The sequence below is a fragment of the Artibeus jamaicensis genome, unplaced genomic scaffold (assembly GCF_021234435.1).
Source record: "Artibeus jamaicensis isolate MK-2021 breed Jamaican fruit bat unplaced genomic scaffold, CSHL_Jam_final contig_354, whole genome shotgun sequence".
In the NCBI taxonomy this organism is placed as follows: Eukaryota; Metazoa; Chordata; class Mammalia; order Chiroptera; family Phyllostomidae; genus Artibeus; species Artibeus jamaicensis.
Window position 1 is genome coordinate 10048065 of NW_026521803.1, and position 24670 is coordinate 10072734.

A 24670-nucleotide genomic window follows, 5' to 3' on the forward strand; every position below is an offset into this window, starting at 1 on the left:
TTCAAAGCTAATCTTCTTTCTCTGTTGGAAAGATCAGAACCTCCAAGTTACCTATCACCTAAGACATGCCACACTATTGTTATTTCAATAATTCACAAAGTGAATTCCCTTTGAAAGACTAGGTTACACAAAACATTATTGCCATCGATACACGGAAAGCTTGTTTCATAAGAGCTTCCATGAAGTGATCAACTCCATCCATCTCAAAAGAGATCCAAACATCACAGGCAAACGTCAAGTTAAACCTAAAACGTACTCAGACTGATTAACAAGGGCTGTCACCATGTTCCCTAAATTCTTTTACATGCAGGTAGATACCTGATACTTCCTAAGAGCTATTTCTTTATCTTTAGCTTTTGAACAAGATCAGCTCTGGATGCAAATACATTTACTCACATGTACGTGTGTATAAAAAAGGCTCGATTCCAACTTACTCAAGCAGCTCCAAGGTGATGGTGCCTTTGGGTTCTGCTTCTACACTCTTCCCCCAGAACTTCAGTTTGGGATAGATGGAGCCATGAAAGATGAAGTCATTGTTTAATCCTTCGGCATGAAATGCACTAATGGGTGGGTGATGGCTGACCTGCTCCGAGATGAGTCTGAAGCCAAGGTCTTCTCTAAAGATTTAAAAACAAGACCAAAAACAACATTGCAACTAATTCTTGCCATGCAATGTGTACCTCATTGTTATTTCAGTTGAAAAGTATTAAACAGGTTTGACAAAGTAAACAAGCCTTTGTTATTCTGATGAAAGAACAACTTAATGTATTAGAAACTGTAAATATGCGACCCAACCTACTGAATCCAATGTTATTATAATGCTATTTAAACATATTAAAATAAAGAGCATGCACATGAATTTGGGTGGGTTGCACAAACTGACAGTATCAGCCATGTAAATTTAAAACATCATTCCATTTTTATTAAGAGAGAGGAATCTGGCATGCCCACTTTCAAATATCCAGGGGATACACACGATTGAAATTGCACAAAGAAGTGCAATATTCACAAAAATGAATTCCCTAATTGTGTGTAAAGGAGAAGCGGCTACAGCTGGCAGACAGAACTACAGATACGGATGCATTCATTGCCTTTCTGCCAACAGAATAAATTTATACTAATATATTTTACATGATTATAAAAAAAATCATGGCTTATGATATATATAAGAACAGGACGATCATCCCACATGATCAGGAATAATGATATTTTCATAATTACTTTTTATACTGGTACATTTTACAATTACTTTAATATTTTATACATAGTCTCTAAAATAATAAGTATTGTAGAAACAAACATTAAAATTGTTAACTTGGCCCAGTCACACAAAACTGTTGTTGGTGAGGCTCAAAATATATTTTTTTCTCTTTCACTTAGAAAGGTATACAAAGCATCCAGATCCAACTACTCATCTACAACGGCATGAAAGGTCTCACCGGACTAACTCGTACGTCTCGCCCAGAAGCGGGTTGAAAGGCTTCCCCGTGCGTTCCCACTGAGACGCGACCGCGGACACGGCAAACGCAGCCACACACTGTGGAGCGGAGCAGGAGAAGTGAAAAGGAGCCTCGCTCCTCCCCCTTTCGGGAACTGACATCCTCATAAGACAGCACTTTATAAAGTTCTTTTGAGGAGCTTCATTACTCTGAATTTCCAGATGGCTCCAGCAATGTGGACGTGCAGAATGAAGGTTACTCAGAGCTTCTTCCTGGAGTGTCATTTCCAACTGCGCTTTCAGAACACCCTGAGGGTGCTACAGATTCCCTCAAGGATGTTTAAAGAACTCTCAAACCCCAAATTACTTTTAATTCCTTCAAAATTTCTAAGCAGTACAATACTTTTGGGATAGGAGAGAAAAGATAAAAGTAAACAAATTGGTGTCATGCCAAATGAAGTTGGAAAAAGCTGATTTATATCAAATGAAAGAACAGAGAAATCCCATTTAGAACGCTCTTGCTTTGTGTGAAGCAGAACAATGTATCTACTATCCTCTCCTTATCTAGTCCATCCATACACATCACATAAACATCTTCTGTTCAAATTACAAAGTGCCATTCTGTGTTGCCTTGTGTTTTAACCTATAGCAGTGTGTGCATGTTTATATACACATAAGCACATGTGTGTATACAGTGAGAAACAGTGAGAAAGTCTAAAAGGAGAAAGGATGGATTTTTTTACAACGCAATGCTACTTTCTAAAAGGAAGACTCAGAAACAGTTTACCAACATCCAGGTTTGGCTACGGACCACTTTCTGCTTTGCCTGCAGTTCTGCCCATCCTTCCACTATGGTGGGATTCGGACTACAGGACCATGAGTGGAGGAACACAGAGGACGCTCCAAATGTGCCAACTACGCTTTAATAATGTTCCCCAACCTCAAGTATTGGACATAACACCAAATCTGTGTCAGTGTGTTTGAGGTGGGGCACTAGGAGGGCCAGAGTGGTAGGGAAGTCTCTAAGACTTACACCTTTTCTGGTGCTTGCCGTACACGTACCTGCATCCTTTCCACAGGATCCGAAAGTGAACTGGCCTTGTGGATGAGGTATGTATGCTCCATGTATTCAGTGAGACGCTGCAGGAAGCTCAAAGGCTCGTTAAATATGACGGGCATCGTAATCTTGGATAGTTCCTATTCAACAAAAAGAAAATACTTATGTCCTATGTACGCAGCAAATTTAACTGCTGCTATTTTTACATAACATAATCCTGGGAAGAAAGCAATGGCAAATAGCAACTCGTTAAATTTAACAGACACGAAATTTTACAGATCTTTCCAGGGCACCTAACAGTATGGAACATGACATTCTAGGCCTTGAAGGAAACACAAAGATTACCAAGGGGCTAACCACCTGGTCACAAACACAAGATGATGACTATTAATAAGGCTGCTTTAGATCAGAATTAGGAAATGAGCTATAAAGGTGAAACACGTAAAAAACAAAGATCCCTGATCAATACACAAGCAAAAAACTCAACAAAATGTCAGCAAACTGAACCCAACAGTGCACTGAAAAGATCACGCGCCATGATCAGGTGGGGTTCACTCCAGGGATGCAGGGACGGTTCAATGCCTGCGGATCAATCAGCGTGGCACACGAACATGATGCAGAATTAAACAGTGTGATTGTTTAAGTGGACACGAAAAAGCATCTGACAAAATTTAACATAATTTCATAATAAAAACTTTACAAAAATCAGGTATAGAATGAATGCACCTTAACATAATAAAAGCCATATATGACGAGCCTACAGTTAGTACCATACTCAACGATGACAAGTGGAAAGTCGTTCCCATAAGATCAGAAACAAGACAGAGTTGTCCACTCCCACCACTTTCAGTCAACATAATACTGAAAGTGCTAGTCAGAATGACTAGGTATGAAAAGAAATCAAAGATATCCAAATTGGAAAGGAAGAAATAAAACTGTCACTGCTTGCAGACGACATGACATATATATACAGGGAAATCTAAAGACTCCATCAAAAACACTCAGAATAAACAAATTCAGTAAAGTTGCAAGGTATAAAAATTAATATGCAGAGATCTGCTGCATCTCTAGATATGAATAATATACTACCAAAAGTGAAATAAAGAAAACAATCCTAATGACAATAGTGTCAAAAATAAAATACTCATGAATAAGTTTACCCAAGCAGGTGAAAGATCTAAGCACTGAAAACCGTAAGACAGTAATAAAAGAAACTGCAGAAAACACAAATATGTTTGTGGAAATATGTGGAAGACATTCTGTGCTCATGGATTAGAAAAATTAATATTGTTCAAATGTCCACACTATGCAAAATGATTTACAGATACAACAATGCAACCCCCATCTAAATTTTAATTTCCCACAGAATAAAGGGAAAAATAACACTAAAATTTCATATGGAACCACAAAGATCCCAAACAGCCAAAGCAACTGAGGAGAATTTGCATTTCCCATCATCAGGGAAATGCAAACCACAGTGAGATATCACCTCACACTTGTCAGGATGTCTATTATCAAAAAGACAAGAGATAAATGCTGGCAAGAAGGTGGAGAACCCTTGTGCACTACTGGTGGGAATGTAAACTGGTCTAGCCACTATGGAGGACGATTTAGAGGTTCCTCAAAAAATTAAAAATAAAAGCACCATATGACCCGGCAATCCCACTTTTGGGTATATATCCAAAGGAGATGCAACCATTATCTCAAAGGAATATCAGTACTTCCATGTTTACTAAAGCATTATTCCACTGATATCTTGCCTCCTCCAGCCCCTGGAGTAGCAAAGTCTGCAGCTTGCAACTCAGCATTTGACCACCAACAGATTATGTCACCTGCCGTTGTGTCTTGACCAGCTTATCTTGCTAGCTACACAGTTCCTGAAGGGAGGGACAGAATCCCTGCCTTATCTGCCTGCATCCTCATCATCCAGGGAGAGAGGAGCACATGGGAAGTGCCCCTGCCCCACATACCCCTACATATTCCCAATGCCCACAGAGTTTATTCCTATTCGGTCATTTACCACAATGCTCCGCACTTTCCTACGTCCTTCACTGGAATGCAAACTCCCCGAAGGCAAAACCCTCTTGTTTAATGATTCACAATAGTTCACATAGCAAAATGTGAAAAAGTATTATTTACACACAAAAAGACAAATATTAGGAGTTCATAGCACCAAAAAATTAAGAGTCACTGTCTCTAGCAGTTAGTAGTACGGATAATCTTCCCTACCTTCTTTATTACTTTCTGTATTCTCCAAATTTCCTAAAGTGAACATTTATTGATCTCCCAACCAGGGGTAAAGCAAAAGATATTTCAAAACCTAATACTTTTAGCCTAGTAAAAGAAAAGGACGGGAAAACTAATCCTGCACTACAGAAATGGGATAACAACACACACATTTACACTTGTTCATCATAAAACACACAAGAGAAAAGCGAAGTGTGAGTGGCATGATAGAAAAAGTGGATCAACAAAATGCGCTCAGGCTAGTCCAGTCCTAAGTTCCAAGGACAGTGAATCATTTGGGTCAAAAGAGTAAGTTGTGCACAGCCAGTGGAGTGGGGGTGGTGGGGGTAGTGGGGGTCAGTAATGGAGAGTTAGTAGTTAATGGTACAGACACTCAGCTCTGCAAGGTGAAAAGACTTCTTGGGGGGAGGGTGGGGTGGTAGCACAACAATGTTCATGTACTGGATGCCACTGAGCTGTCTATTAAAAATAGGTAAGAGAGCCAACTTAATGTTTTATGGAATTTTCCACACATTTTTTTTAGAAAACAAAAAGGAATGGGCTCTGAAATCAAATGCCCCTCACTCCGACTGCTTGTGTGCTCATGAGTAAGTCCCTCATCCTTTCCCCAAATGGGGATTTCATTACGTACCTTCACAGGGCTTGTAAGTATTAGATTAATTTATATAAAATCATTTAGGATAGTGCCAGGCATACGTTAAGCGAGCAGTAAAAGTTAGGAGTCCTCCTCATTACCAACAATACAGGAAGAGTGCCACATTCTCCAAGACTGCACGAAAGGGAAGCAGCTTCAAAGGCTGGGGGACATTGCCCTGTCGCGTGAGCCGCTGAGCTATAAATAAAGAAACCACTTGGAGCCGTCTGGCCTTCGGCTGGCCTTCGAGTTCCGACTTGAAGGGTAAGGGAGTGGTGGGGAGGATGTCTGCCCCTGCAGCAGCCCCAGCCAGGAGGGGTCGCTGCAGTTCCCGCGGGCGAGTTCTCACTGCTGGCTGGCTGGCTGTCCTATCCAATCACCAAGACCACAGCGGGGGGACAGGAGCCCCTCCCTGGGAGACACAGACTCTGCTGCTGTGGCTTAGCCCTCTTCTTCTGTTCGGCATTTCATTTTGTTGAGCACGGTAACAGGTAGAGACTGTTTTAAAGAAATTTAAAGGATTTATTTTTAAAGAAATGAAGAATTTTACCTATACAATTGATTCTGGACTTTTTTCCCTAAAAAATATTACGAGGACCATAAAATGCTCACTGAGGGAATGAGAAATACATTGGGGATGATGTGGCGTTCTGTCCTTCCCTAATTACAGAGGACCGGACGGGAATCCGGGCCTAGGGATTTAATCTTGCAACTCTAAAGCGCCTCTGTGCATGTTGCTATTCTTCACATATGTTTTGCTGGGAAACTATATGACACAAGCAGAATGGGACAGGAAGTGTCTACTAGCCATCTGGCTAGATGTTACACAAGTCAGCAAGCCACTGGAGAATGTGGTCTAAACTCTGGAGACCCAGACATGAAGGACATGGTTTGACCATCACTTCAGTTGGTAGGTTAGTTTTTAATCATTTGGAAAGCTCCAAAAATTCTAAAGGGCTTTTTAAGTCCAACTTTGAAATCCAGAATAATTTAAACACCTTCCCAGTTCTTCTGGTAACTCAGAATGTAACCCTTCAGGGAAAAGTAAGGGCACACACCTGGGCAAAATAACAAAGGAGGGGGAGGGAGAGAAAAAGACCTGAGAAAACACATGCGCATTAATCCAGATTGTCAGAAAAAACACTTCAACCTCGCAGAAGAGTGTAACGCGCTATTTTAAAAAATAGCGATGGACTGGCAATCTTATTTCTTCTGTTACTCTGTAATTATTTTAAAATAATCTTACAATTATTTTAATTTAAAAAATCTACAGTTCCCTGGATATGTAGTGAAAAACTCAGGGACACCAACTATATTTTGTTCCCTCTTGGAAATTCATGGATCCTTTTTTTTTTTTTTTTTACTTCCTATACAATCGACTTTGGTATTGCATTTACTAGATGTTGTACACAACTAATTAGTATTGTGTATCAGTAGGAAAAGCAACAATGAACATTATGAAGGTCAAGTTTCAGGAAGAAACATAAGCTAGAATACTTTTACCACTGAGCGACCCTCAGGACAGACGGCGCCAACATACCCCCCTCTCCTTCCCTTCCCCTCTAAAGAAAAAAAAAATCTTAAAAAAAAAAAAAAAAAAAGAAAGATTCAGGCAGCTGGAAGATTAAATATTGATGCCAGGCAATTCTACCTTGTGACCCAGCTAAAAGCAAAGTTTAAATTTATCCATGCAAATTAATAGCAACCAATGATGAAACTGAGAAAATTCTTATTTGTGACTGCTCATCAGCTGATAAACTGAGAAGACAGAAAAAAAAAGACAGAGAGAGGTTGCTTGATCACTTGAGGACTATATAAACAATTCAAAAGCAAGGCCAAATCTGATGTCAACAGAAATAGAAAGTATTTTATATGTATAAAGTCTAGCATTGTAATGCCCAAATGTGCACATAGTTTAAGATCTGGATTATAGAAAGAAACTCAACTTAGGTCTTAGGCGACATCTGCTGCTGCAGCCAGCCTGTGGGCATGGTCCTCACCCTGGTGCGTGACCCGAATGCTAAGTAGGCTTCTAGGCTCTTCACTGATGGTCAAGCATTGGCCCTGTTCCTTGAATGTGCCTTCAGGAGGATGAAGTTGGCAAGGAATCCTTTCTCCACACTTCCCCTATGTGCCACACCGAGCAAGGATGAAAAGTCATCCTTCTTCCATTTATGGACCACAGAAGGCCAAAGATCTCTTTCCTACCTTGTGCTCCTCAGTCTGCTCCCTTTTCATAAGATGTTGATGATTGACTAGTTTATTATCATGGCATGAGGTTCCTGCCATCTGATTACCACTGATCTGTCTAAAGCAGTCACACTAAGACATCACAAGACAGCCCTCCTGGGACCATTCTGCAGGGGCCCTCATGCCTTCTGCTGCTGGTCGTACCCCAGTTCCACAGCTCCCCCAGACTGGCCCCAGGGGAACGTGCCAGGGGTAAGAGGGAAAGATACAGACCCAGAAATGAAGAAACTATGGAACAGGAAAGGGGTGTGCATTTGTGTGCGAAATGAACCACACTACGGACACCTTGGTACAGTCAGTGACAAAACAGGGAGGAAAAGAAACTATGAGGAAGAATATAAACAAAAGGTAGTCCTTTCATTCTTCCTGTCTAGTAGCTATTTTCGGGCACCAGGGCAATGCCAGCCCTCTAGCTGGAGGCATTTGGCCCAAGCCCGCCATTGGCCAGCTGGGAATGTGGAAGAACAACAGTCCTTCCAAACCGGCTGGACGCTTGCTGGACGGAAGTCCTCAAAGTACACAGAGACTGTCCAGCGGATTCCAGGGTGGAGAGGCCGCAGGGAACAGGCTCCAGATGCTCATCCTCCACACTGCCCTCTATACAAAGAGATCTGATCAGATCACTGGGGAGAAGCAAGGAGGGGGCCGTAGGAGGAGTTTGCCCAAGGCAATGGCAAACGGCCTAGAACAGGATTGGCTGAGAAGCTGAATGTCTCCGGAGCCCATGGAAAGACTTAAAATGGAAGCAGCACTTGCCCTAGGGCTCTTTTCCTCAAGGATGCCTCAAGGGTGACCTTGCTGCAGCTAGTTGCCTGCATTTCCCAACAGATGGTATTCTGGATGGGAACGAACTCCGGGTACAGCCTAGGATGGGCTGACCTAGCAGAGGGTGGCAGGATTATTGCTCTTTGGGTATTCTAGTGGGGAGGGGCTCTGAGGCAGAAGCCTGCCGTTCTTCCAAAATCGCGTAGCTTTTGCATCTTATGTTGTTTTAGTTTGTAAACTAACCCTATAGAAATAAGATAATTAAAACTAAGGAGGAATGCCAGGAGAACTCAGGTTTTAAAGAGTCTAGCCTTAATTGATAGGCTTAAGTGACGAATGCATGTGGAAAGCTGTTATTCCAAAATTGTGAAGCTTTTGAATAAAGATGCCTTTCCTTTATCAACAAACCTCTGCCTGTGGAATTTTGCCCAGAGGGTGGTGGCTGGTGGTGGGTCCCAACTGCTGTTCTCAACACCCTCACCTTGGAGCTGACAAGCCCCAGAATGCACCTGTGCTAACAGTGTCACCATGTACCTTTTCCCCACTTTTCTTTTTACAAACGCCCATCTACCACTTAAAAAAAAAATGCCTTGCGCCATTCTGAATCACGGTATAGTATTCATGCCCTGAAGTGTAAAATTCTCCAGGGCACTGAATAAAGGGAGGTTTAGAAATACAGTACCAGAGCCCCAGCTGGCACAGCTCAGGGATTGAGCACAGACCTGCAAAACATAGGATTGTCAGTTCGATTCCCAGTCAGGGCACATGCCTGGGTTGTGGGCCAGGTCCCCAGTGGGGCCATGCACGAGGTGCAGCCACACATTGATGTTTCTCTCTCGCTCTTTCTCCCTCCCTTCTCCTCTAAAAATAAATAAATAAAATCTAATTAAAAAAAATACAGTGCTAGTATGGCTGAATGGGAGTGCTGGCCTGCGACCTTGGTTCGATTCCCAATTAAGGTACATGCCTGGGTTGCAGGCCAGGTCCCCAGTAGGGGGGGCACACAAAGGGCAACCACAGACTGGTGTTTCCCTCCTTCTCTTTCTGTCTTCCCCTCCCTTTAAAAATAAATGAAATCTTATAAAAAATAAATAAAGTGCCCCTTAAAAAAGGGAAGGAACAGTACCAGCATCAGTGAAACCTCTTTTAACCAAGGCGGTATGCACAACCTCCAAGGGCTGCGTGGCCTTCCCTGGTCCAGTGGGGGAAAGACCTGACTCTCAGTCCGGGGTCTGCCAGCCGTCTCTCCCACGTGGCGCGGTCTGACGTCAGACCGCTGCAGAGTGAGGTGGTACGGATGCCGCATTTCGTTTAACCACCTTCTGCTTCTGCTGCCTCCCATCTCTCCAGTCAGTACACAACGCACCAAAATTCTCTACTATCTTACATTTAAAATTCAAGAGTCAGGCAGTTGTCACAGTGACAAAACACGTTCATCTGAATCCCAAAAGACCATCGCACTCCTGACGGTTGGCCTGGGTTACGTCTGGGTGAGGTCTGGCCCTGCACTTGTGTGGCAGGGATTCTGCACCAAGTGAAGGAGCTAAACCTGACATTCCCAGGGGAAAATGTCAAGCCCCTGCTAAAATAAAAGCATTTCACGAACAAGATTCTATTGGCAAGGGTGTTCTGCATTCGATGCTTCAGTTTGTCAGCCCCTGGTCAGCACTGCAGGCACGTCCGAGTGAGAGGGAGCAGGGAATGGGTGGAGCCCCCGTGAAGCTTCTTCTGCCTCGAGACGGAGCTGCCGGCATGTCCCAGCCGGTGGGATTTGGGACGGGAAGGACCTCTGGGCACAGCTCAGGATCGGGGAAGGGTTTCCCACATCTTTGTTTTCAGTAACACTAAGGGAGTCCTGGTAAAGCCCTCAGCTTGTGGGTCATAACAAATTATCTTTGACAATAGACTGACTTTTGGTGTACAGCTGGAACAGAGTCAAAGAACTGAATGAATATTTCTAGATAAAAACATGGAACTCCTACTCCCATCTGTCTATTAATATGAGCAAGCTTTTTCAACCCCGCAATTAAATAAGAACATAACAGTTACTGAAAATCCTGTCTCTTTTTATCAATAAGTGACATTCATTCTCAGACATCGAAACCCAATAGAAAAAAAAATCCACTTTTTAAAATCATCACCTGAGGGCATTTTTTTTCATTACTTTTAAAGAAAAAGGAAGGGGGGGGGAGAGAGGGAGGCGAGGCAGGGAACACCCACAGGAGAAACATCTATTGGTTGCCTCAAGAATACACTCTGCTCCCGACTGGGGATCAAACCTGCGACCTTCTGTTGTACTGTATGATGCTCCAACTAACCGAGTCACACCGGTCAGGGCCATTTGACCTTTTATGTGGGTATTTTCACAAATTCTGTAATGTTCATTATTTTGATCACTCATATACTAATACTTGTAAGAATAACTTGATGCAAAGAAACTTTACTACTAAAATCTTGTGGTCACAGGATACAAATTTAAAATTTTTAAGTTTTATATGTACTTCTGTGATAGTAAAGTACAATAGGGTAATTAATTAATACGACCTTCAAAGAAAAAATTACTGTATTTTACCATGCAACATGCACACCCATGTTTTTGGTTCAAACTTTCAATTAAAAAATCTTTCATTTCAATTTTTTATTCATTTAAAAAAATTTCAATATACATATTTATTTTTTGAGAGAAGGAAAGGGAGGGAGAATAAGAGGGAGAGAAACATCAGTGTGTGTGGTTGCATCTTGAGTGCCCCCTACTGGGGAGGCCCACAACCCACGCAGGTGCCTTGAACCAGTGACCCTTTCATTTGGAGGCTGGTGCTCCATCCACTGAGCCACTCCAGTCAGGGCTCATTTCAATTTTTTAATTCAATTTATTTATTTACATTTAGAAGCAAAACCAATTATCATATTCCAGGGTATTATTTTGCATATGGATATCGTTACTGCTTTCTAGTTACAGTTATAACCCATATGCATAATTAAAAGAATTAAAAACATTTACATAGATACAGAACTATTTCTAGCCATGTACAATGCATATCCTTATTTTTCCCTAAAAAATTTGGGCAAAATGTGCACATTATACATGGCAAATACATGGCAAGTTAGGATAATATTCTATGGCCAACACGGAATGGACGTATCTGCTAAAGGAGCCAATGAAACAAACTTTTCAACTCTTAAAGAACAGTTTGCGCTTGTATACAAACTTCGTTGGTATTTGAGTCCACTGGAAATCTTTACAAGAGTGGTAACATTTTCACTTTAATTTCATTTCTTATAATGATTCAGCACTACATTCTGTGACTCTAAGGAATTTGGCAAGCACAGGTCTGAACTTGCATGGCCCAGGTGCAATTGTTTTCTCCAATTTCACACCTAGGTGCCTCTCTTGTCTCACCCTGGTGCTGGCTCTGTTTCCAAAGTGGCCTAACCCCTGGCTGAGTCTTGCTAAGAAATCCTAAAGGGAGGAGAGTGATGAGGAGGAAGAAAACGGGAAACACAAGACAGTGGGATTATGAGATTAGAATCCATCAAGAAAAAAGAGTAAGGAAATAAGAAAGGTTTCAAACTACTAACCAGTATCAGTATTAGTTCTGAGCTGGGAATCTGTTTAGTAAAAGCTTCAATCACAGACAGATTAGGATTGAATTCCAGTTATATAAAGCATTCATTTCATGTAATATAATCCAAGATCTGGTAACATAATCCTGCCCTAAACAGACTGGGAGAAAACAGGCCGGGTGTCCTTAGTTTTGGAAATCTAAGTCTCTATAGACTTCTTAGAAAAAAGCAAAGCCAAGTGCATGTATATGTAAGTGGAGGATGGGGGGATGGCGGCCAGGTGAGCCTGGCTGAAAAGCTGCTGCAGAGAAATGAGGTCCAGGATGACAAGTGCCTGGAGAAAATGCTCTGATTAAGACAAAATCAGCCCTGGCTGGTGTGGCTCAGTGGATTGATCACCGGCTTGGGAACCAAAGTGTTGCCAGTTCTATTCCCAGTCAGGGCACATGCCTGGGTTGTCGGCCAGGTCCCTAGTGGGGGGCACACGACAGACACCACACATTGATGTTTTTCTCTTTCTCCCTCCCTTCCCCTCTGTCTAAAAATAAATAAATACAATCTTTAAAAATATATATAAAATTATACCTAAAACGTACCTGGCAAGATAAGCATTTCTCATGTGTTCTTAAAAGCCATGTATTTTGAATAATGATACTATGTCATCGAACTATGTCATCATGAAGGAGAAGCATTAATTTTAGAAAGAGGGGAGACCGGACTCCAGTTCCATATAGGATCGTAAGGATGCCCCCTGCGAGACTGCTCCCTGTCCACTCGGACCTGACACGCTCCTCCCATGCACAGGGGGATTGTGAAAAGCTACGGGTCCATATCCGGTGTCTGCCACTACATTTAAGACTTATTATGAAATCAAGACACCAGGAATCTGAAGCTAGAGGAAGAGCTAGCTGAAAGGTGTCCTGCATCTTGTAACGAAGATCTGCCCACACAGCAAGTACCTGAAGTGGAGTAACTGTTGATTCTAATAGGAATGGCAGTGAGGGATTTTTCAAAGCGCCCTCAGTTCAAATTTAAGGGCAACTAAAACTAACTACTGGCTTCGCCTCCATGCACATCTATAGCAAAAATTGTAACTAGATTACAAAACATTTCACCCAGATTCACCAAAACATCAAGCTGTATGGAAGTCCAGTAAACCAAGGATTTAAAGAAGCCATGTTCATCCAGACAGGTAGGAGGGGTGCTGGAATGGGCAGTCCCATATTCAGGTGTGGTAGATAAATATCAGGAGGGATTCCTTGGTAGCAAAGGATCCCAGCCCCAGATCCAACCACCCAGCCCAGGGTTCTAGCACCAGGAAGATAAATCCCCATAACTTCTAGCTGCAAAACCAAGTAGAGGTTTGGGTGGCAGAAGAAACTGTGGGATTCTCAAGAGATTTCTCTGAAAGGGCCCACAATGGAGTTAGGACTCACTCAGGCACGTCTGCTCTGGGATTCAGGACCAGGGCAACACCTGGAAGGGCACCAGTGGCATAAAGGGAGAAGAGGAGAAAGTGAAGTGACTAGCAAGGGGGCGAATGCTGGGAAGACAGCTTCCTCTCTGGCAATCTTCAGAGGCCAGGAAAAAGCACTGTCCCCTCCTTGAACCTGCTCCTGCACAAGTTGACCTGCCCTGCCAACTACTTAAGGCTCTAGCCCACACAGTTTACAGGGGCCTGTTCTACATAGGCCACCTACTAAGATAGGGAGTCAAAGCAGCTCTGCCGAACACACAGAAACAAACACAGGGAGGCTGCCAGATTGAAGAAAGAAAGGAATATGGTCCAAATGAGAGAACAGAGCAAAACTCCAGAAAAAGAACTAAATGAAATGCAGATAAGCAACCTATCAGATGCAGAGTTCAAAACACTGGTTATCAGGCTGCTCAAAGAACTCACTGGGAACTGCAACAGCGTAAAAAAGAGCCAGGCAGAAATGAAGGTTACATTAAGTGAAATAAAAAAAAAATCTATAGGAAACTAGCAGTGCAGGGAATGAAGCCAAGAATCAAATCAATGATTTGGAACATAAGAAATGATGAAAGCATTCAAGCAGAAAAACAAGAAGAAAAAGAATTTAAAAAAAAAAACCAAAAAACGAGGATAAACTAAGGAGCCTGTGGAACATCTCCAAATGTATGAACATCTGGCACAGGGGTGCCAGAAGGTGAAGAGGGAGAAATTGAAAACTTATTTGAAAAAATAATAAAGGAGGACTTCCCTAATTTGGTGAGGTAAATAGACATACAAGTCCAGAAAGTGCAGAGAATCCCAAACAAGTTGGACCTCAAGAGGACCACACCAAGACACATCATAATTAAAATGCCAAAGGTTAATGATAAAGAGAGAACCTTAAAAGCAGCAAGAGAAAAGTAGAGAGTTACCTACAGAGGAGTTCCCATAAGGCTATCAGCTGATTTCTCAAAAGAAAGTTTGCAGGCATGAAGGTACTGGCAAGAAGTATTCAAAGTGATAAAAAGCAAAGACCTACAACCTAGATTATTCTACCCAGCAAAGTTATCATTTAGAATGGAAGGGCAAATAAAGTGCTTCCCAGATAAGGTAAAACTAGAGGAGTTCCTCATCACCAAGCCATTATTACGTGAAATATTAAAGGGAACTATGTAAGAAAAAGAAGATGATCAAAACTATGAACATTAAAATGGCAACAAATGCACAATCATTAACAACTGCCCCAATCATCAAAAAACCAACTAAGTAAACAAGCAGAACAGGTATAGAATCATAGGAATGGAGATTACCTGGAGGATTATCAGCTGGGAAGGGAAAGCAGGAGAATGGGGGGAAAAGTGCAGGAATTAATAAATACAACTTGGTAGGTACAAAATAGGGGATATAAAGTACAGTATAGGAAATGGAGAAGCCAACGAACTTAATATGCATGACCCATGAACATGAACTAAGGGGGCGGACTGCTGGAGGAAATGGGGGTACCAGGCAGAGGGGACAGAGGAGGAAAAATTGAGACAACTGTAATAGCATAATCAATAAAATATATTTTAAAAACTATGAGTGCTATTATTTTCTAAGTTTAACCTATTTTCGGGGATGGAAGGAGACAGATATTAGAAGAGTCAATATTAAAAATTAGTTTTAAAAGTTTACTCTAATTGAAGTCATTTTCAAGATACTCTGTACTTGAAATCTCAGTTGGCAGCGCTTACACCTGAGTGCTGCCACTGCCTATGAGAAGGTATCCTGTGACGGGGTGTACGGTCCTCCCAGAAGACAGGCAACTGCCTTTCAGTCCACAAGAATAAATATTCCTCTAGAACATTAGTCTTTGATAAAACCTCAGCAGAGAATACTTTCCAAAAACAAAATTTCCCCTGTAGCTCTTTCTCTGTGATTTCGTTCAGTCAGTTCTGTAGATGGGTTTCAAACTAGTCTGTGGTAACCTTTCAACCCAAATAGCTTTGCTTTTATTAGCTTTATTTTATGACTCAGCATACACATTTATTGGCATAAATAGACCTGCACCTAAAAATAAAAGTAAAACCATTCTTCTAGAAAAAGAGTACCTTTCAAAGTATAGCAGCAGGAATGAACCAACATAACAATTTCCCAAGCATTAAAAGAATGGCCTCCATTTAGACAGATGCTGGTTACTAGTCTGAACAAACTCATGCTCCCCCACCCCCCCAATTAAACCAAGCACTCAGTGAAATGAGAGATGGCAGGAGACAGACTCGCGCAAGTGCATCCCACAATGGCCAACAAGACTAAACCACACCTGAGGTTTTCACACCAACCCTGCTGACCAAGTGACCTTTGACAGATGTGGTGCCAACTCTATGGGAACCGTGGGTTTCAGCCCTCAGCAGGTTGCCAAATTAATTTCATGAACTGGAATCACCATTAATTTAATACAATAGAAAATCTATTTGCTATAATAATAAGTATTCTTTTGTGAAACTGGTTTTAATTTAAGCGCACATATGCATTTGGACCCTGGATCACAACAGTGAATATTTACTAAGGTTTTGAAAATACTGACTCAGGAGTATAAATAAATATTAATTTTTGTCCTGAAAACTTCAGTTCCAAAGAGACTACCCTGTATACTTAACATCTTATTTAAGAGCATGCACATTTGGTTTGTTGGGATGAATCTTCACACAGTGAAACAGGATTGGAGCCCTAGGTCTTCTCAATCTCAAGTGGGACTAACTGTCAACAGTAATACTGAGCACTCTGTTAAACCGGGGCGATCCTAGAGATTTTACATCAATGACTTTATCCATCTCTCAATAGACCTACAAGGTACAGATCAGTCTCCTAATTACACACAGGAGCACGTGCCACTCTGGGAGGTGTGGCGGCTCACTCGGGGCCTCACGGACACGAGGGGCCGCATCACCCTGCTACAAGGTTTAGGTTGAATTACTCTCCATGCAGTAGGATACAAAAATACTTGTTCAGAGTGAATGTTTCTGGGATTAACTCCTTGGAAATTACATTTAGGAAGTCTCATGACATTACCGCAAGAGGAGAACAAGGACATTAGAAAAATGCCCAAGTGGGCACAACGCCATTTGGAAGGACATCTAGTACCAGAGTGGAAGTGCCCGGAGCGCTCGTACTTCTCCACCACTGCTCCTCAGTGCGGGAGAGCGCTCTGAGTGCCCCGGGCTGCACACTGAACTGTAAATTTCAGAAGGTAACGTGCAGGCAGGCAGATTCTTTAACAGCTCAGGCCTATGTTTTCATCATTCTGGTTAATTAAGGGTCATGACAGAAGAATTACAAGAACTTGACTCAGCACTCTAGCCCGACTGACTGAAAGTGGACGACTATTTCAAAGGGAATCCAGGGATTTACGTAATAGTAAATCTTGCCATCTGCTGCCCTGCCCCCCCGCCCCAATCAGCTCCACCTGCACAGCTTGCTAAGCAGAAATGTACTCCAGGGACCTATTGGGTAATATACCACAGTACAAATGCAAAGTGCGAAAACTTGCTCTGTGCACCGAAATCTAAGTGAACGTATACTCTCCACGGTAGGAGTCCATTCTCTCTGAGCGAATTCCTGGGTCATTGGATGGGGAAATACAAGTGTGATCATTTTCTTTTCCTGCTACCTTACAGTGAGAAGTCCGATTAAAGTCACACTAAATGGCATAAAATTGGTTCATACTCTGGCAGGAAAACCTGGTCAGACTCTTCTCAGTTTCTGATTCTCAAACTTTCCCATGATCATTGCTGTGCATCATTTTTATGCCAACACTAAGATTCTCTTCCACAGGACATACAATGAAACAGGTATCTGCTTAACGTTATATATAAAATTGACAGTTCATTTACCATTCCAATACATTTTCTGAGGATGCTCCAGATACTGAAGTCATTTCTGGAAAACATAGGTGAGGGCAAGCTTGTTCTACAAAAAAGAGAGAGAAGAAAAGAAAAATATTTAATTTAATGCTATTGCCATTGGGAAGAAAAAGATAGTGTCATTAATATCAAAGCCACAGGCAAGCAAGCACATACCTTAAAAATGCGCGTCACAGACAGAGTCGGACAGGTCAGTCTGGGGTTGTACGCCTGTTCACTGCTACTGTGACCCCCACGGAGTTTCAGGGCAGATCACTCGGCCCCGTGTGTTTAGTGAGGCTATGACCTGACCCCTCCCAGGTCTCCCCAGCTGGTATCCAGCTGCTTGGACCACCTTGGAGGGAAGCTGTCCTTTCATGTGCTGGCCCATGTGACCCTGTTGTCTGCTTCAACACACACCTACCATATTCTGATACTTAATAAATTATTTTACTAAGTAAAAAAAATGCCATCACAAAGCCTCGTTTACTGTTTTTAAGAAATTAAACAGGAAAATGCAAACAAACTATAAAAGTCAAAATAAAATTTAGGTCCTGCATCACATACCACATTAGGATTTTCTGAAAGACACTGATTGAACAAAATTTAGCAACTCTATAAACAGTGGAAAGCCCCTTTACAAATTAACCTCTACAGAAGGAGCATTTTCAAAGCCTTTGGAGGCAGACGGAGGATGATGGCCGTCAAGGCACACGGCCTGTGGCCTCAATGAGCAACATGTCGGGGCTCGGGCACCCGGAGGCCGGTATGACCAGCAGGAAGCCACCCACCTTCCACAGACCACAAGGGCAGCACATCCGAGGGGAGCCGTGAGAGGTACCAGAGCAGCTTTCTAAAACTCCATTAAAGTGACGCATTCTTGACCGTACCTTAGGTTATGGCAGGGAGGCTGGTTCCAGCTGTCACTTGACATACACCCCTAACTAAAATTACAGGAAATACTAAACAAATATCTCTTCTAAGAAACTTACATAAGCTAAATTGATGAATTTGAGTTATAGAAGATAATAAAATTTTAAGGTTTTAAATAAATAATATTTTAAAATCCCCTACAGTAAAATTCTTCTGATTGCTTTTTCTTTTTTAGGAACACACACTGCTCATTTGGCAGATTTGTCATCTAAGCAATCTGCTGGATAAGTGGCCGCAGATGGTATTTAAATCACATTTTCCCCAATCCGGGGCCATCAATCTCTATGACATGAACGATGGCACCCAGGGACGGAATCCCTGCCATTATCTCCCATTTGCATGTGTAATGCAGTTTTGGAGATGCATATAAGCTGAGTTTTTCATCTCCTGTCTATAAAAGTCAGTCAGAAATGTAACATATACCTGGTAAGTTGTGAGCTCAAGAATATTTGCGAAGATTAAATGAGGAGCTTTAATTCCCCCCCAACAAATGCATACATTAAATGTCTTCTGATTAAAGGCAAGAACAGTAGAAGGTCAAGAAAAGCAAGAAATATTATGAAAGCAAGAAAGCAGAAGAGACAGCCAAACTTTATTCTTATTCTCAATTTAGAAATCATCACAGAATTGCCAGCCAAGAATACCCTATACTCATTTTTATGCCCATATTTCTTGGTGGTATTTATGAAAATGCAGTAATTGCTAGTTTGCAAGGAAGCCAGATTATATGCAACACTAATCACACACTTTAGCACGCAACCAGAAAGCAGAAGCACAAGGGACTGTGCAAGGCGAAGGGCTGTCACACAGCCTACACTGTTTCCTCGTGCAGGACATGCAGAGCCAAGCTCAAACCCTCGTTGTGTGCAATAAACTGACCAGAAGCAGCCAGAGAAATGCCAGCAGAGGGGACAAGAACAAAATGCAGAAGTCGTGGCACAGTGAATGACCTCAGGGTTGCTGACCGCAATCCGAGTCAACAGCATGACAAGGCTGCCAAGAAAGCAGGTGCAACCTCAGGCTGCCAACGGAGAGGAGCAGCCAGCACATCGCTGAGGGCAGCCTTGCAGTGGTCAGAGCAGAGACAGGATGCAGACCCACACGCCACTTTAAAAAGGAATCTTAAGGCCTCCACTCAGCAGGGCTTACAGAGGCTAGGCAAAGATGTCTGGAAAACAGGTCGAGTAACAGCTGGAGGAAATGTGTAGTCAGGAATAAACTAAAGAAATGAAAGGTCTGGGGAACAGTGATCATGAGAGAGGTCTTGGGGTATTAGAGGATGGAGCCGGCGTGTTGGAGTAAAAGCATCCCCATAGCTGCCCCCCCATCACCGCCACCACCACCAAGCACCAGCAGCATTCACTGTGTGTCTTTGCCTCCTCTTTCTTCACAGCACTGATAACCCTGTGACATGCGATGGGGACTCTTGAGTTGAGGATGCCCCCCAAACAGTATGCAAGCCCCAAGAGCTCGTGTCTCATCTACTGTATCCCTAGAACAATGCCTAACACAAAGGAGGAGTTTAAGTATTTGTTGAATGAACTTTAGAATTCTTATGAAAGAACTGTGCCGTTAAGCACACACAATTCTTTCATAAAGATTTTGCTTTATTCTGTGCTACTCAAGAGATTAAGACTGGGACCACTGGTGGAAGTTACGGGACAATTAACATAAAGATCTGTCCTATAACTAATTCCAAAAATGAGAGACAAGACATTCTTGTCGAGGACGGGTTTCAAACAGAGGCTGGAGGGTTCCTTTTAGGCACCACCCAGAAAGGCATCCCGCACTGGGTGGGACGTTGGTCTAGATCAGCGAGGGTCAGGGCTCTTGCTGAATATCCTACAGGGAACAGACAGTCCCCCACAACAAAGACTGATCCAGCCCCCAAAGTTGGCAGTGCCAAACTTGAGAAACCTGCCATAAAAATACAATGAGCGCTTCACAGACAATCTTAAATTATGTACTGGCTGCATTAAAAGGAAAAGGAATAAGGTCAATTTTAATAATATATTTAATCCAATATATCCAAAATATTAGCACATCAACACGTAATCAGCACACACACATAATCAACACGTAATCAGGTATTGAGATACCATCCCACACTGTCTTCAAAACCAAGTGCGAGTCTACTTGGAACCCGTCTGAATTTAGCTACATTTTCAAGAGCCAAAGTGAATCATGGTGTATGTTTAATAAAAAATTCTGTTCTACTAGTTCATTTTTATAATTTAAACTTATATTAGTTAAAATTAAGACTAACATTCAGTTTCTCAGTTACACTAACCACATTTCAAGTGTTCAAAAACCACAGTGGCTAGTGACTAGTAACATATTAATTTCTGTTATTGGTTCTGACAACAAAAGAATAGAACTGCTCTAAGACTGGAGGGGAAGAACAAAGATTGCTCAAATAGAGGAGTCTGAAGTCATCAAGCATTAGAGAGATGCCAACTAAAACCACAACGAGCCATTACTTCACACCTGTCGGAATGGCCATCAGTGATAAATCAGCAGACAACAAGCTGGAGAGGACGCAGAGGAAGGGGACCCTCGTGCACTGCTGGTGGCCATACAGACCCACTGTGCGAAGCAGCACAGTCACCTCAGAAGAAGTTAAAAATGGAACTGCCTTGTGACCCAGTAACTCCACTTCTGGGTATATATAAAAAAGCCCAAAATATTCATTAGAAAGAATATATACCCTTCTATATTCATTGCAGTGTTATTTACAATAGCCAGGATATGGAGGCAACCCAAGTGCCCGCCAATGGATGAGTGGATATGACAGTTATGGTACTTGTGTACAATGGAGTATTACTCCGCCATAGAGAATGAAATCCTACCATTTGCAACAGCATGGATGGACCTAGAGGGTGCTATGCAAACAAAAGTAAGTTAAAGAAAAATATCCTACAATTTCACTTATAGGTGGATGGAATCTAAAAAACAAAATAAATGCACACATAAAACTGAAACAGACTCACAGACACAGAGACCAGACCGATGGTTGTCAGAGGATAGGGGGGTGGGACTGGGTAAAGAAGATGAAGAAATTAAGAAACACTAATTGGTTAATTACAAAATGGTCATGGGAATGTAAAGTACAGCATTGGGAATATAGCCAATAATACTGCAATAACCATGGACGGTGCCGGGAGGGTACTGGAAATACTGGAGGGATCACTTTGCAAAGGATATGACTGTCTAACCACTGTGCTGTACACCTGAGCCTAACATAATATTGAGTGTAAACTGTTGTTAAAAATAAAATTAAAAAAACAGAAATTTCAAAAAATGCCCTGCCAAAATCAAGTTATAGACAAAACAGTCCATAATCTAATCATCAAGCAAATGCTAAATCTTCTGCAGTATTATTTTAAAAAGGCAAAGGGAATACATTCTTAAAATTTAGGAAGCAGATTAAAACCTTTAATAATTATGTATACTGAAAGGGATATATTTCTACCCGGTATAACTTTACTCCCCTCAGCAGGAGGAAGAAAATCCCCGTGGAACCTGGTGGAGGGAAGTGCTATTCCCAGCAGAAATAAGAACGGGGAGAGCAGTGGTCAGACTCTTCAAGGCTGAAACTAAAGATAAATTATTCCCTCCCCTTGGAGTTTATCTGAGAGTCATTATCCTCAATTCTATGCTTCCTTTTTTTCCCCCAAACAGAGAAAAAAACACCCTGTACCAGGGACTGAGAGTGATATGTCCTGGTTCTATTTTCAACCATACAGATGACACTATGACCATCCACACGACAACACAATAACTGGTTTTTTAATGAAAAGCCCCATCGCCGCTGTTTTCTCTATGTGGGGAAGGCTCCATGCACTATCCCACCTTGACCTCCTGCCCTGCAGTGCTGCAGACCTCAAATTGAACCAAATTAATTTATGACGTGTGCTGAAGAAACGCTGTACTACAATCCCCCCTTATTCTGAACAAAGTTGTGCAAGTTCAGGACATCACTATTGCCCACATCTTAAAATGTTTTTGGATGGCAGAAACCACAGGTGAGGCTGACCTTGACAGAGCCTGTCAAACTCCTGTGAGCTGTGCCGATCCCCTCAATCCTGGACCCTACCGCCGCTGCCTTCCTGCTCCTGCCCAAGCATTAGTGGGATACACACAAGACACTGTTTGCTCATGAGACGCTTTGAAAGAGAGCTGGAAAAGATTATCCGACAAAGGCAGGCAAACTTAACCTCCAGCTGGAATTAGTTACCAGATGGTTCATGCTTTTCAGGTTTGCTTAATTTCCATGAGGCCACATGAACTGTTCTGGGTCTTGGGTATGTACAGGCATGTTTACACTCCACTGCAATACCATTACACTTGGGTCAAGGGCCTTTCTCACAGAGGATATCAAAGAACCGTGGGGCAGGAACCAGGGCATCGGCCCACGCTCTTGATACAGCCTATCCGCACAATCTGGGCGGACCGTGAGGGTCAGCTACGCAGCTGTACAATCACCTTATTTGGCAGCTCAATATGTACTAAGAAAAGGAATGTGTGGGACAGCTACCGATTCTCAGAAATGAGGTCTAGGTTTCCTACCTGTACATCAGTTTTACAGAATTTTTAACCCCACCTTGTTATTTTTATAAAGCACAAACTAGTAAGATAAAAACATTCATAGTCATTGGTGATATACCATCTGCCCATCGGCTTTGCTTTCCAATTTGTAAGAGGTCTTTGTATACGATAAATATTTTATTCATCACCTACACTGCAGGTAACTTTTCTCAAGTCTAACATTGGTCTTCTGATTCGGTTTGTAGTATCATCTGCCAAACCAAATCTATACACCTGGGAAGACAGAATATAAAGCAAAATCTGTATGTGAAACTTGAAAGAACAGTTACCTTTCAGTATTTTCTCTATGGACAAAACACTTCACCATTCTATTAATAGTCACTCCAGAAATAAAAGGTGAATCTCTTAAGTCATTAAGTTTTATAATCTCTCATTCCTAAATTTTTAGAAATTCAAGTTTTATATCAAGATGAGGACAAATACAACAACAAAAATAACCTTCTCAAGCATTTACCATACGGAAGTAAACAATTAAATGAGAAAGAAAAGGATGGAATTCATTTTTCAAATCACAAAATAATCCATTCATTATACAAGTGAAATAATCCATCTATAAGGGGGGGACTCAAAAAACCCAGCATTTACTTATAAAAAATCATGTATTTATTCTTACATGCTTAAACTTCAGTCACCTTCAAAGTGCTCTCCATTTGATGCAATACACCTATTGAGACATTTTTTCCACTGCTCAATACAATTTTTGAACTCAACCATTTTGATGCCTTTTAGTACTTTTGCCACTTTTCTGTTTCACTTCTTCCATATCAACAGAATGTTTGCCTTTGAGGACTGTTTTCATCCAGTGAACCAAAAAAAGGTGACTCGGAGTGAGATCTGGTAAATGGGGGGGTGGGGCACAGAGGTCATGTTGTCTTTCGGTCAAAAACTGCTCAACACTCAGCACAGTATGAGCAGGTGCTTATAAGTCACCCAACATGAAATGGGCAAATGCGTTGAAAGAGTCTTCAAAAAAAATTCACTGAAGCTGAACGTAGCTTCTCACAACAATGGCAGCTGGTACACTGTACACATGGGTTCCTAGAACACTCACCTAGTGGGGGAAACCTGTACTACAAGGGGCCTGCCCTCCGGAATATAATTCTCTTTTTTGGGGTCCCCCTTGTACACACTTCTCAATGGGGTTTGCTTCTTTCCCTTTCAATACTGCTTGAAAGTTGTTCAGGTCAAACGGTAAAGTAATTCTCTTAACTGAATGAATAATATTCCATGACAAGAATGCTATATATCAAAATACATTTGGCCATTATCCATGAAAGGAACTGTGTTCATTCTTTTGCCAAACCAAATGAGCAAAACATGTTAATACATTATATTCCCATTTAAACCTGATGCTTTCATTTTTATGGACTAGAATACTAGGGGTGAGACGGCTGGGTCAAAAAGTATCCATATTTCACATGTCCACAGATGTTGCCAGACTGCTTTCTGAAAAGGTTTTAACAATTTCACATTCACCCATAATCGATGACAGTACTTTCTGCCACATCCCCACCAGCAGCGAGTGGTGTCAAGGGGTAATGTTACTCACGTTTTGCCAGTGTAACTACTGATACCGCATTGCTATTTTGTTTTTCCTTGACTAGTGAGTTAGAATACCTTTTCACATGTTTAATGACCATTTGGGTTTACACATCTGTAAATTGTCTATTTATATCATTTATAACCACTAGATGATTTTTGGTCAACTTGTAGAAATTTGTTGTATATAATAGATATTAATCTTTTATCAATCTTTTATTTAGGTTCCAATGTAATTCTTTAAGTGATCAAAATACATACATATAGCTCAAGGTGCTTTCTCTCCATGAAAACAGCTAGA

General features: G+C 41.7%; 1 protein-coding gene across 7 annotated transcripts in view; it reads right to left on the reverse strand.

Moving 5' to 3' along the window:
* The window catches only part of OSBPL1A (oxysterol binding protein like 1A), a 211983-nt gene that overhangs the window by 12615 nt on the left and 174698 nt on the right, over positions 1–24670 (reverse strand). For all 7 annotated transcript variants that reach the window (XM_037134083.2, XM_053664391.1, XM_037134088.2 and 4 more), the window contains 4 exons: positions 17281–17356; positions 2501–2635; positions 1440–1537; positions 435–617 (listed from right to left, as the gene is read on the reverse strand). In XM_037134083.2, the coding sequence (XP_036989978.2) occupies positions 435–617; positions 1440–1537; positions 2501–2635; positions 17281–17356 (492 nt within the window). The remainder of the gene's footprint in view (positions 1–434; positions 618–1439; positions 1538–2500; positions 2636–17280; positions 17357–24670) is intronic.